A 14,299-nucleotide genomic window follows, 5' to 3' on the forward strand; every position below is an offset into this window, starting at 1 on the left:
TTTTATAATAATAATGTATTTAAGGTCATTATTAACTAAAATTTTATACTTAAAGCAAATCAATGTATGCATATTAATTAACACATGAAACAAGAAAATAAGCTTATTTAATACTTAAGAAATATTTAAGTTATTTAATAAGATTTTCTAGATATTTTATAAAGAAAAGTTAAAAAAAAAAAAAATATGAAAATATAAAAAATTAATATTTCATATATAACTTTTTAATGTTTTTTTATTCAACATTACAAAAAAGAATTAACCTTTTAAAAAAATTAAGAATAAGAAAACAACAAAAAAAAAAAAAAGAAAAAAAGACAATTGTGGCTATTTTTTTTTTAATTTAATATCTTAAATACTAAAGATACCTTTTTCATTCTTAGATAATGTATTATAAAAATTTACTTATATTACTTGGAATTTTATTCAAAATATTATTATAATCTAAAAATAAAAAAAATAAAAAATGAAAATAAGAAAAAGATGAAAAAAGTGAAATGAATAAAATAATTAATAGGGAAAATATATAATATATATATATATATATATATATATATATATATATATGCATATTTTTTTTCATTTTTTATTTTTTAAATATTTTTCTATATACCTGTTTCAACAATATTTCTCAAAACAATTAGTATAAATGTTGTTATAACCCAAGCTTAAAAAAAAAAAAGTAACTATTAATAATACTTATTTTATATGTATATGTATACTCGAATTCTTACTAATTAAAGAAAAAATTGTACTTTTAGATGAAAAATTTATAGAACTGGGAATCATAAAAAATATACTAGGATCTATAAAAAGAAAATAACAATAATAAATATTTTATAAAAATTTCCTGCATTTTCAAAAATTTCTTTTATATAAATATATATATATATATTTGTATATTTTTGTTAACCTATGGGATTTATTGTTTTATATATTAGATAAAAAATTTGAGTTAAACTCGTAGCAATAGGTAGTGAACACAAGAATGATATAATATATTTGTCCAATTGCCTTAAAACAATAAATAAAAAAAAAAGAAAAAAAAACTTGTAATCAAATGAAATAAAATAATTATCATTATAATGATAATGTTAATAACGTAAGTATTCAAATGATATTATAATAATTAAGAACAAAATTGATACTATGAAAAGGTGGAGCTAATAAGAGATAATTAAAGTTTTATTATTTATTTAATAAAAATTATATCATTTATTTATTTTGTGAATATTTTGAATTAATATTTGCAATATTCATAATTTTTTTTTTTTTTCTTTTTTTTTGTATTATATATTTTTACACTGATATAGGGCTTTGTAATGAATTATTTGAAAATAATTTAGAAAATAATTTAGTAATAATTAATGCTACAATACTGAGTGCCAATAAATGAACTATTTTTAAAATCAAATAACTATTTCCCTTTAATACTTAAAAAAAAATATATTTAAAAATTTATATATAATTAAATTTAAGAAATGTAATATATATGTATAATTATGAATATTTTTTAATAAATTATTAACAATTTATGTAAATTAATCCACTAAAACCATAATCGAAAGCATTTAACTCATCTCCTCTTAAATTTGTTGAAATGTCATATATTAACTTAGCAGAAATCTAATAAAAAAGAAATACATATATATATATATATATATATATATATATATATATATATATATATGTATCTTTATATATATATACTTACAAAACAAAAGATGTATCTGGTATATTTATATAATGTCTTAGATGTACAGTCTGATTTAGCTAGATGAAAAATCGTTACTAAAAAGAAAAAAAATTTTATTTTCTATATTACAACTAGCTTTTTATAATATTTATTTTTTTTTAACATCCAAATACTAATGGTAAAGAGCAGACATATCCAATGTTTAGAATTCCATTAGTTAAAAAAAAAACAATTAAAAGAGCAAAATATGCTAAAAGTAGAATAATATAAAACATTAATATTTTTTATATAAATATTTATGTACATATCTGCAATATTTTTTTCCTATCTTTTTAGTTATACCTAATATAGATGATAAAGTTAAAGTTATTTGATATCTCGTATGACCTAATAGAAAATATGAAATTTTATTAATTTTCATTTTTTAAATTAAGTATTTATGCACATAGAAGTATATTTTTTCACCAAATATTCCAATATATGAAAAATAAGGTAATAGAAATAATAGTAAAAGAGTAATATATGTTCTCATAATTACATTAGAAACCTTTAACAAAGATTAAATAAAAATTTTGTTTTTATTACTGTTAGATATATAATAAATATGTTATTTTTTTTTTTCCTTTTTCCTAGTATATCCATTCCTTTTTTCTTTTTATTAACAATTTAATGGAAATATATTCATGATTATGTATCTCAAGTATTATTTTTTATATATAAAATATATTACTTGATTAATTGAATAAGCTTTGTCTATTGTTTTACTCAATATATCTATATATTCAATTATATTAACTCTTTTTATTTTTTATTTTTTTTTTAATTTTAATAAAATTTTATTTATTTTATTACTAAACCTGCTTTATTTTTGACCTGAGCAAATCTTGTGTTATCGCTATGAACAATTCGAGATAAAAAATTAGCTGATGGTGATGAAGCTATAAAAAAGAAAAAAAAAAATTATTTCAGTTTAATAACTTATATATTAAGCATATTTTTAAAAAAAAGAAAAAATTGATGGAAAATTGATGAACCAAAAAAATAGGTAAAACTTTTGAATTCATCATCTAAGTAGACATCTTGCTTTTGAATAATGCTTTCAACAATTTTTGTTTTTTTAAAAATAACAAATAATAAAAAAATAAAAATTGAATATTTCTTCATGTTTTTTAGTTGAATTTTACAAATAAACAAAAATACTTTTATTTTTTTTTTTTTTTGATTTAAAAAAAATAGCCTCAGTTAAACAAAGAAAAAAAAAGATAAATAGAAATATTAAAAAGATATATCAAATATATATATATATATACAGAGAGAGAGAGAGAAATATATATATACTATTGATACTCAAAATAATTTTCTATTATATTTTTTTCTTTTTATTTAAAGTTTGATTTTTCTTAGTTTAATTTATTTTTTATATATTTTTGACTTTAACCTTTATATACGTAAAATAAGAAGCATAATTATTATTGTACTGTATGTACATTATTTTATTTTTTTTATAGATTAAAAAAGGTTGTATAATTTAATATCATATGTTTTATAAAAAAAAAAAAATAGATAAATAGATAAATAAATAAAAATACAAAAAATATTTTGTTAATAACAAATTTTTTTTTAATAATATAGATAAAAAATTAATCTAAATAAATTATTAAAATTGTAATAATACATATACTAAATTTTATAGAATATCTTTAAATTTCTTTTCTTTCTTCAAACATATTAATGTGATTATTTTTTTTTTTTTTTTTTGTTCATAAGAGTATATATATCCTTTATATTTAAAAAATTGCTCTCATTACATTAGTACAAATTTTTCTTTTATTTTTCAGTAAAAAATTACACATTATCTTTATTTATTATATTTTTAATGTTTTCTAGTTTTAAAGTAAGTTTGTATGTAGAAGTGTTACTTAGTGTATTTTTCCTTCTCTGCTCATCACACAATTCACTTAAATCTTTTATATCATTAATAAAATGATCAAAAAACTTTTGTAAGTCTACATTATTAATTTCAATAGAATTTTCTACAGATAGTTTTCCTTTTTCTATATGCAATGGAGCACCATATCTATCTTGATAAATTTCACATAAGTTGTCATTGCAACTCAAAATAATAGAATTAGAATCAATCATAAAATTTAAAATAAATCTTAATTCTTTAAATATATTTCTTTTTTCACATTCTTCTGTTACATCTAAGCAAAGATTAATTGTTTTAGGTGACATATATAATGGATATGCATAATGGTTCGATTCTACATGCTGACAAAAATATAATAAAAATAGTAAGTAAATACAACCAGCTTGAAAATCAATAATATTATTTTTATACTTTTCAAGGTATTTATTATTTTCTTCAAAACTTTTTTTGAAAATATCTTTCCAAGCACACCACAATACTTGCCAAACACAAAAATTATTTTCATATTTTGATTTACATAATATTAAAGAAAATTTTGTTTCTTTAAAGATTAAGCTAAATATATATAAGTCTTTATATTCTTTGTTTTTTATTTTATACTTTTTATTCATCCATATGTATAGTATATTTTCTATATCTTCTACACTATATTTATATCTACCTGGTAATGAAACAGGAACATAATGTCCATTGCATATATCACCAACTCTTTGAACATACTTCTCTTCATCTATTATGTCAATAGTATACATTGTTATATGTACTTTTTTTTCTATATAATTACAAATTAATTGAAAAAAGATATATATATATATATATATATATATATTTTTTTTTATAACTCAATTTCTCAATCTTACTTTTTGTCAACACTGATAATATTTCAGTTATTTTAAAATATTTTTTATTAAATATTTTTCCTTATTACATTTTAATATTTTTAATTTGATGAATTATAGAGTTTCTGTTGTTTATTAACTGTTACGACTTCATATGTTTCTTTCTATTTTATTCCATATTATTTTTTGTTTTCACATATAACTATATATATTATTTTCTTTGTTATTTTATTATTGTTTTTTTTTTTTTCTATATTTAAAATATGATAAAGCTTTATTTAACAATTTATTGAATAAGGCTAATCATATTTTTCCAGGAATTCAGTGTATAAAATAAAATAATAAAAAAAAAAAAGTTATAAATGTAAAATATCAATAATATCTTGATATACCTTTTTAAATTTTTATAAATACATTTTTTTTTTCTTTTTCATTGTGTTAAAAAAAAAACTGCTAATAATCTTGATTAAGTATTATCTAATATGAAATATTTTGAATGAATCATATTTTAAAAAAAATATTTTCAAATTTAATAATGAAAATAAAAAAAAGTAATTAAAAAATGAATAAATATATTTTCAAGTCATAGAAGAAAAAAAAAAAATAAAAAAATTAAAATATGCTTATATATATATATATATACAAAATAACATAGCAACATAATGTATTCATAATATATTTTTAATTTTCAATATTCATTTATAATATAAAAAAGATAATTAGATAAACATTTAACATATTAATCCGTTACTTTTATTTTTCAGTTTTAAAAATGAAATAACTAATCATTTGTTAATATTAACACCTTTAAGTTGTGCCATTTTGATTAATATTTTTGCTGTTATTAATATTATAATTTCTTAATTTATAAATCCTTATTGTGCCAATATATTTTTTTTTCTGAATTTGTTATTATAAATAATATACTTTTGGCTTTCTATGTAAGCATAACATTCTATATAAGAACAAAAAAAAAAAAAAAAATAAAATAAAAAAAAATAATTATAAAAAATAAAAATAAAAAAAATAATTTTTTTAAATTAAATATTAATTATATAAAATTAACTTAATAATGGACAACGAAATTATTGGTTTAGAACAAATTTTTCCTGATACTTATACTCAAAATATCACATTAATATCCATGTATTGTTTTGAATTAAAGAAAGATGTAGCATATGAAGCTTTAAATATTATGAAAAATTTTATTAATAGCCAATTATATGATCATTATAATCATTTGAAAAGATGTAAAAAAACAAATGATACTGTACAAATTTTAATAGGATTTTGTAAGAAAATACCAAATGAATTATGTAATGAGTTAACAAATATAAACAAAGGAGAAATTAAAATTAAAGAAATAAAAGTTTCTAAATATCCACCTATGACAAGAAAACAATATTCCGAATGGTCTAAGTTTTGGCCAATTTATTATCGTAAGCCTTCGTATGATTTATCTACTTTAACAAAAGAACAAACAAAGAAATACATAAATTTTTTAAAAATTTCCATTAATGTCGGAAAAAGTTTTGGTACATGTCAAAGTGGATGTGTCTTAACATACGATGATAAAATAATAGCTTGTTCAGGTGATAATATAAAAAACCATCCTTTACAACATTCAGTTATGTTAGCCATTGAAGAAGCTTCATATAAATTACGGCATTTATCACAAATTAAAAAAATGAGAAATATCAAAAGTTGTGAACATAACAATAAAATTAACAAATGCTTAAGTGAGTCATGTATGCAATCTTTAACACATAAAAACAATGAACTGAAAGATTGCAAAGAACAAAATAATGACAACGATACTGCAAACAAATCCACAATAATTGAAAAAGGAAATTTTAATGAAACAATATTAAAAGATGATAATGAAGATTTAAATATATATAAACCAATAAAAACAGATCAATATCTCTGTACTAATTATTGTGCTTATTTAAGTCATGAACCATGTTTTATGTGCGCTATGGCGATGGTACATTCAAGAATTAAATGTGTGGTATTTGATGAAGTGAATAAAGAGAATGGTGCTTTATTTAGTAAAGAAAAACTGCATTGCTTAAAAAATATTAATCATCATTTTAAGGTGTATAAAACTATAAGAAGAAATACATAAGTTCCTCGTTTATATTTTATTATTATGTTTTATCTTTTATTGTTAATTTTATATTTTTTATTTCATATTAATTTAAATCTTGCTATTTTTTTTTAAATTTTTTTTTTTTTTTAGATTAATTCATTATTAAATTTAAATATATTTTTAATAGTTAATTTTTTTTTATTTTATTATCTTCTATTTTACCTTGTATTGCAATTTTTTTTGTCAATATATATCTAATATTTTTAAAAAAGTTTTATTAAAACTTAAATTTTTTTATAATAGAATATGAAATTCATACTTACACTTTTAATTTTTTATTTTTTTTGTTTGTTTGTATTTTTTTTAATTTAATGTTATACTGTTTCAATTGATAATTTTCAAGTACATCTCTTATTTATTTAGATTCATTAAATATATTTATTTTATTTTTCTTCTCTCATCCTTTTTTTTTTAAATTGATAATATACTTTTATTTACATTAATTGTTGAGAATTTTTATTTTCCTTTATAATTTTTCTTAAGAATTTTTTTTATATCATATTCTTATATTTCTTTTATTTTAATTATATTTATGTCTCATCACTTTTTATTATTTCTTTTTTAATATTTTTCAGTTTGTAAATTTAAAAAGAAGAATGTATAAATAAATACATTATTTTTCAATAAATATCACATTAAATTCTTGTTTTTTCTCAAAAAAAAAAAAAAAAAATAATACCAAAAAATATATTTAAAATGAATACAAATTTTTAACTATAAAATAAAATTAGTATTTTCATTTTCAAGTGAATATTTACATCATACTTTAAGTAATAATAAAATATATACGTAAATTTACATTATATATATATTATATATGCATACATACATATGCATTTTCTTTTTGTATAAAAAAAATAGATAAAAAAAAGAATAATTAATTAGAAATATGTAATATTATAAATAATAAAATGAGATATAGACTTTTCCCTCCTTTAACTTTTTTAAGTTATTTGAGAAGACTCCATATATACTATTCTCCAATAAGAAACGAAAAAACAGATGTTGCAAGGTTAGCATTTTTAATATGTTAAAAAAGAAAAGCTATATTCTTATTATATAACAATTTTTTATTAATAAAAATATATATATATATATATATGATTACTTAAGGAACTATTTCATATAATTTTAAGGGATCATATACATAATATTTCTAAGTTAATTTTTTAATATAATTTTATTTTATAGAAGGTTAATTATTTTTGCTTCGTCGCAAAAAATAAAACAAAAGTATCCCTTATTAACTGTAACATGGGAACTATTAGCGTATGTTTTTTATATATTTCCATTAAAAAATTTCAATAATAACCTTTTTTTTATATATTTTTTTCATTATATAAAGATATGAAAACCCCCCTATGCTAGAGGTTGAGTATTTAAATGGAGAAAAAGAAAAGTTAGTTTAATAAGTAAAATTTTTAACCTATATAATCAACTCATTTTATTTCTGTTTCCTTTTTGCTTAAAGAATAAATATAGAATATTTTAGCGATAGACAAAAAAGAGAAATATTGGACAAATGGAAATATACAGGTAAAAAATTTAGTCCTTTAAATAAAAATATATATAAATATATTTTTTTTTTTTTTTTTTATTAGAATTATTAGTACGTTTCATTAATAATTAATATGCAATTCTTTTTTTTTTTTTAGCATCATTGGATCCTTTTCCTGAAGTCTTAGCACCTACTATAAAAAAACCAAATAAAGATTTCTAGAAATTTTTTTATTTTCTCATAAAATCGTGGATAACTATCACTTAATTTATTTTTATATTTTTATTAACTATATAAATAACTTATATTTTTAGTGTTAATTTTATTATGGAAAGAGTTTTTATTTTTAAGGTTGAAAATTTTTTAAAAATTCGTTATTGAATAGTCCGTAAGATTATTAAAGCAGTATATATTAACTTTAAATCTTTCACATTTTTTTTTTTTTTAATGTTATATAAAATAAATAAAAAATTATAAGAATAAAAAAATGAAAAAATAAAATAAAAACACATTTTTTATAATTAATATGTTGTTTTTACTTTTTTACGGTTAATTACAATAAAAAAAATAACAATACGATCCATGTACTTAGAAATGTCCTATTTTTATATTTTAAAAAATACAAATATATTTCACTTCTCACAATGGAAAATTTTTTTTTTTTAGGATAAAATTATATAGAAAATAAAAGATTATTGTAATGAAGAATTTGTGAAACTCTATAATAAAGGAAAATTAATACTCTTAAAGCTTATTTTACTTTTTTTAACCATTGTTTTTGTTACAGCAAAAAGCTAAATACACATGTGTGTGAAACATTGAATTTTTTTATTTTTCTTTCTTTGAAAAAATATAGAAAAGTTATTTTTTCTTTTTATAAATTTTATAAGGTTATTCCTTAAATTATTTTATAAATAATTTAAAAGTTAAATAACTCATAATTCTTTTTTTTTTTTTTTCTAACATCCTATAACTTTTTTTAAATTGTTGTAAAAATGTGTAAAAATAAAATTGCTTCTTACAAGTTTTTTTTTTCTTTTACATTTCTTGCCATTTTTTTTAAAAATATAAATTAATAATTATACAATTTTAATATTTTCTAATAATATTAGTATATAAAAATGAAACATTAAGAAAAAGTTTCAATGAAATTATATATATATGTGTGGTTTTAATTTTTTTAATATTATACAATATCTAAAAAAAAAAATTTTTATAATAAATAAGTAAAATATGTCTTAGAATATTTATTCCTTTTACGACATTATTTTTTTTCTTTTTTTTCTTGATTTTAGAAGAAAAAAAAGAAAAAAATGAATGATGGTTGTAATTGGAGAACAATTTTTTATCTAGCAACGAAAAAAAAAATTGAAAAATGTTTCAATAAAAAAAAGAATTTTTACTATTTCTATTAAACAAATATAAATTATGTTTATAAAATTTTTTTTTGTAATTATTTACACATAATATTATAATATTTATAACTGTAGAAAAAAAAAAAAAAAGACTTATTCTTTATAAAAATAAGTAAATATTCAATTTTAATTATAGATAAACGGATCCTAAAAAAAATGAATATTAATTATTATGTTTATTTATTAGTTGGTAAATTAATAATATAAAAAATTACAAAAATCCTTATATATACAATATGTAATTGCTTATTTTTAGCTGAACTGTTTTTTTTAAATAAATATGATACAAGGAAATTGAAAAAAACAAAATCATCTTATAGTAATTTAAAAGAATTATATTATTTAATATTCTAAATATATGTATAAAAAATAAAAATTTAACATTTTATTTATTTTCTTTTACTTTATCTATTTTTTTTTTTTATAATAAAATTTAATTAATATATATGTATGAGAGGAGCTCATAATGAAACAAAAAATATTTCTATGGTTAGTTTTTGTGTTATTCAGTTATTTTTTTTTTTTTTTTTTTTATAATTTCATATATATTATTTTTGATTTCACTATTAATTTTAGGCTACAATAGACAGCAAAAGTGAAAATGTAGATTGTTACTGCTCCATATATGTAAATTAAAATTTAAAAAAAAAATTAAAAAAAATTACTTTTTTATATGTTAATTTAAAATACTTTTTTCTAGAATTGTTGCTTAAATATGTTTAGTTGCACTGCTTTATTATTTTTTTTAACTATAAGTTTAGTTATGTCAGTTTTAATAATTGCTATAATAATACAAAGGGCTACTTATTTTCCAGTCAAGTAATTCAAAAAAAAAAAATTTACCAATATATCTTCTTTTTATGTAATTTTTCACATATATATATATATATATATATATATATATAAACTTTATAATAAAAATTTATTATGTGTGTAAAGTTTACATAAATTTTTTTTTTTACTTTTATTATTTAGCTGTAAAAAGGAGAAAACATATAGAGAAGCTTGAAAAAATAAAAAAATTATGTGTATAAATTACTATTTATTTTTGGGATCAATTTTTTATAAGAAAAAAAAAATTAGCTTTTTTTTTTTAAATATTGTGTCTTATCTGAATTATTAATTTTTTTTTTTTTTTTGCATTTCTAAATAAATGCATAAATATTACTTTTTTTTTAGATAAAATTTAATAATTTTTTAATTTTAATAGATCATTTTTTTAATTTATTCATCTTCTTTTTAAAAAATTTTTTTTTTTTTTATATTTAAAAAAAAAAAATATATTTATTTTACACAATAAAAAAGTATTTTCATGAAACTTAAGAAAAAATTTTTATAAAGCAACCTATAATTTTTTATTTAAAATTTTTTCATATTTTAAGATTTTTCTGCTTCTCAAAAATATTGAAAAATTAATATATTTTAAAATAGAATCAACAAAAATAATTTCACTTAAAAATTATAAAAATTGAAAAATTGTTGATTTTTTATTTCAAATTGTTATAAAGATAAATGAATACCTACAAATTTTACTAATCAACAGAAAGTAATATGTAGATAAAAATTAATTATATAAATACAAATAGATTTAAAAAAAAAAATGAATAATTAATTTTTTCTATATAAAAAAAAAACAATTAATCTACTATGTTTCAGTAATATTAAAAAGAAAGAAATTTCTCATTCTTTTTTCCCTTTAAATAATATAAACTATTAAAAAAATTTTAATATTTCGTGAATTTAAAACATATTTTATCTTACATTTGATTCATTTTAATGTATTTTTATTATTTCTTTTAATAATACAGAATAAAATTTAACAAATTTATATATTTATGTTTTTTCTTAAAATATTTTGATAATGCCTCTTTAAGAAAAAAAAAAAATTATAAAATAAATAAGAACGGGCATAAAAACTGTTCAAAATTTAAAAAAAATAAAATTAATACAAAAAAAAAATAAATGAAAAAAAAAAATGTAAAAAGAAAAAACATATATACATAAAAATAAATATATATAAAAATGAGTGAAGACCATTTGAAAAAAAATTATCAGTTTTAAAATAAATGTATAAAAATTGTATCTTAACATAAAAACTTCAAGAAAAATTGATGAATAACATTAAAAAAAAAAAATAATAAATTAAAATTATTAGATTAAAAAAAAATGACTTTGCAAGTAATGGTTAAGCATTTCATAGTGGTGTCAATAATTCAATAATGATTATTTGTTGATTATTGTTTTCTATTTAATTTTTTAGTTTTTCACTTTTTTTTTTTACTTCTTTTTTTAAAATGTCACACAAATCAGAACAAGAATGTAACAATGATACATACAAAAATGAAAAAAAAACAAAAAAAAAAAAAAAAAAAAAGCACAGTTATTCTTTAATAAATGAAGTAAATTATCTACAAGAAGACTACTTGACTTCAACTTCCAATATTAATACAAATTCAAGAAGTAAAAAAAAGATATATATAGAAGACAAAAATGAATTAACTGGTATTCAACAAGATTATATCAATTGTGTAAATAAAAATGAAGAAGAATTCTTCAGTCATTTGACATCTTCAAATAATAATAAAATTATGAAAAGAGAACAAAAAAAAAAAAAAAATAAAATAAATAACAATAATACAAATGAATCCATACAAAATTATAATAATGCTACAGAGTTAAAAGAAATAATTTATCCTAGTGGAAACCTTGATGGAAAAAAAGAGGACATAATAAGCAATTATTTGTATTCTGAGCAAAAAAACAAAAATATAGTTTCTAATAGTTATTGTACAGAAGATGAAAATATATTGAATAGTAATTTAGATGAAAATATTAACAACAGTCCTATAGAAAATGAACATATTAATGAAAATTCTATTCAGAATGATATTAATTTAAATAATGAATCAAATATTTTTAAGAAAATTTTTAATAGAATAAAAAGAACTGTTATTGAAAGAAAGGGAAATCCTATAACTAACGAAAATGTTGTAGAAAATGATGTATGCGAATTAAATATTATAGATACTAATAGGAATGAAGAGAATAATATTGATAATGAGCAAAATAGCATAGATGAAGACATTTATATAGTAAATAACCAAGTTGATAATATAAGAGAAAATATAAATGAACATAATGAGAGAACAAATGAAATGATAAACTTAAACGAACTAAATCCTAATGATGTTATAGATAATATAGTATTAGAAAACCAAGAAAACGAAACAAGAAATAGAATTTTAAATTATAGTAATCATGAAAATGATGTAAACAATAATGTTGATGATAATAATTATAGATATAGAAACATTACTAATAATATTATTTCATACTGTAAAAATTATATGAGAGATATAAAAGAAAAAATAAAAAAATATTGGTTAGAACGTGTTCAAGAAGCAAATACACAACTTAATACACCTCATCAAAGTTCAAATAGACCTAGTATAAATCCAAACGAAGATGAAAATGATGATCCAAGTTGCCTTCAAATTCTTTTTTTTTTAGGTTTGATTTGTAAATTTCCAATATTATGGATACTAGGATCTATTGTTTTTTGTGTAACACCTAATGAACATAAGAGAACAAAGAAGTGGAGTTTAATAAATTCTATTTTCGCTTTTATGAGTATTATTTATTTTATAGCTACGTCTAAATTTAAAGGAACTAAACCCGTTTTTTCTGTTGTCATGAATAATAATGCTGAAAAAAAAAATATTTTTAAAAAGGGAATTGTTAAATATAATAATAATGTTATTAAAAATATTATAATTTTGGATGAATTTTCTCCAACATTTTGGTTAAGTATGAACTCAAAAGATGTTTATGAAACTAGCCAAACTTCTTTTTTAAATTGGAATTTTGTGTCATCCCAAAAACCAAATTCAAATATATTGCTGTAAAAATATAAATAAATAAATAAATAAATAAAATCATGTTTAATAGACTTTTAATATATATATTTATATTTACATTTCGATCTTTTTCTTTTTTTTATAGAAGTAGCAATATTTACAAATTATTAAATCGTGTGCAAGTTACTATTTTTTTTGGAAAGGGAAATAAATATCCAACTGAGGAAATTGAAAAAATAAAGTATTTTTTAAAAGATTTAAAAGAAAGCATGGATCCGATATTATACGAAAAAATTACAATGACTGATAAAGAGTAATTTTTTTTTTTTTTTTTTTTTTTATCATTTCACAATAATTTATTTTATATTTTTTTTTATAAACTTTTTATATATTACATATATATTATTTTTATTTCAGTATTCCTGAAAATTTTTTTGGTGGTGGTCTAAGATGCGAAAAAGTAGACAAGCATTTAAATGAAAAAAATGATGAAAAAGGAAAAGAAAAATGGTACCTATTTTGGAAAGGAAATGATGAACTAAATAATATGTTGAACGATTTCACTTTTAATTCTTTTATTCCTGTAGGAGAAGTTTTTTTTTTTAAAAGTGAATACCATTGTAGGGTAGCATTCATATATCCAAAAAATATGAATATTGACCAAATAAATGTTCCATATAATTTTGTTGAAATTAAAAGGATTATAATAAAATCTTTTTAAAAGTATCAAATAATTTTACTCGCACACTAAAATGTTTAATCATATGCACAGATATATTCGCTTATAAAAATTTCGTGAATATATATTAATTTCTATTTTACCATATAATTTTTTGTTTTATCTCAATTATGTTTTTTTTTTTTTTTTTATTTTAATAATTTTTTAATATTTTTTTTTTGAAAAAATATATT

General features: G+C 17.3%; 5 protein-coding genes across 5 annotated transcripts; 3 read left to right on the forward strand and 2 right to left on the reverse strand.

The window, feature by feature from the left end:
* Positions 1–391: 391 nt before the first annotated feature.
* On the reverse strand, positions 392–2,860 carry PRELSG_1303400 (conserved Plasmodium protein, unknown function; the record flags this gene model as incomplete). The annotated part of the gene is made up of 13 exons (XM_028678547.1): positions 392–444; positions 614–667; positions 735–806; positions 914–1,014; positions 1,304–1,433; positions 1,530–1,626; positions 1,715–1,791; positions 1,860–1,946; positions 2,039–2,083; positions 2,162–2,243; positions 2,427–2,470; positions 2,554–2,634; positions 2,731–2,860. 13 exons carry the CDS (start codon positions 2,858–2,860, stop codon positions 392–394), a joined length of 1,053 nt encoding a protein of 350 aa, XP_028535683.1.
* Positions 2,861–3,541: 681 nt separating this feature from the next.
* PRELSG_1303500 (conserved Plasmodium protein, unknown function) lies at positions 3,542–4,378 on the reverse strand (the record flags this gene model as incomplete). The annotated part of the gene is made up of 1 exon (XM_028678548.1): positions 3,542–4,378. The coding sequence occupies one exon, from the start codon at positions 4,376–4,378 to the stop codon at positions 3,542–3,544; it is 837 nt and encodes a 278-aa protein (XP_028535684.1).
* A 1,159-nt stretch (positions 4,379–5,537) lies between these two features.
* On the forward strand, positions 5,538–6,593 carry PRELSG_1303600 (cytidine deaminase, putative; the record flags this gene model as incomplete). Its single annotated transcript, XM_028678549.1, has 1 exon — positions 5,538–6,593. The coding sequence occupies one exon, from the start codon at positions 5,538–5,540 to the stop codon at positions 6,591–6,593; it is 1,056 nt and encodes a 351-aa protein (XP_028535685.1).
* A 935-nt stretch (positions 6,594–7,528) lies between these two features.
* Positions 7,529–8,337, forward strand: PRELSG_1303700 (conserved Plasmodium protein, unknown function; the record flags this gene model as incomplete). The annotated part of the gene is made up of 5 exons (XM_028678550.1): positions 7,529–7,629; positions 7,809–7,886; positions 7,963–8,016; positions 8,089–8,153; positions 8,273–8,337. 5 exons carry the CDS (start codon positions 7,529–7,531, stop codon positions 8,335–8,337), a joined length of 363 nt encoding a protein of 120 aa, XP_028535686.1.
* A 3,487-nt stretch (positions 8,338–11,824) lies between these two features.
* PRELSG_1303800 (conserved Plasmodium protein, unknown function) lies at positions 11,825–14,108 on the forward strand (the record flags this gene model as incomplete). Its single annotated transcript, XM_028678551.1, has 3 exons — positions 11,825–13,431; positions 13,533–13,700; positions 13,805–14,108. The coding sequence occupies 3 exons, from the start codon at positions 11,825–11,827 to the stop codon at positions 14,106–14,108; spliced, it is 2,079 nt and encodes a 692-aa protein (XP_028535687.1).
* Between the last annotated feature and the right edge of the window lie 191 nt (positions 14,109–14,299).

Source organism: Plasmodium relictum (genome assembly GCF_900005765.1).
Source record: "Plasmodium relictum strain SGS1 genome assembly, chromosome: 13".
In the NCBI taxonomy this organism is placed as follows: domain Eukaryota; phylum Apicomplexa; class Aconoidasida; order Haemosporida; family Plasmodiidae; genus Plasmodium; species Plasmodium relictum.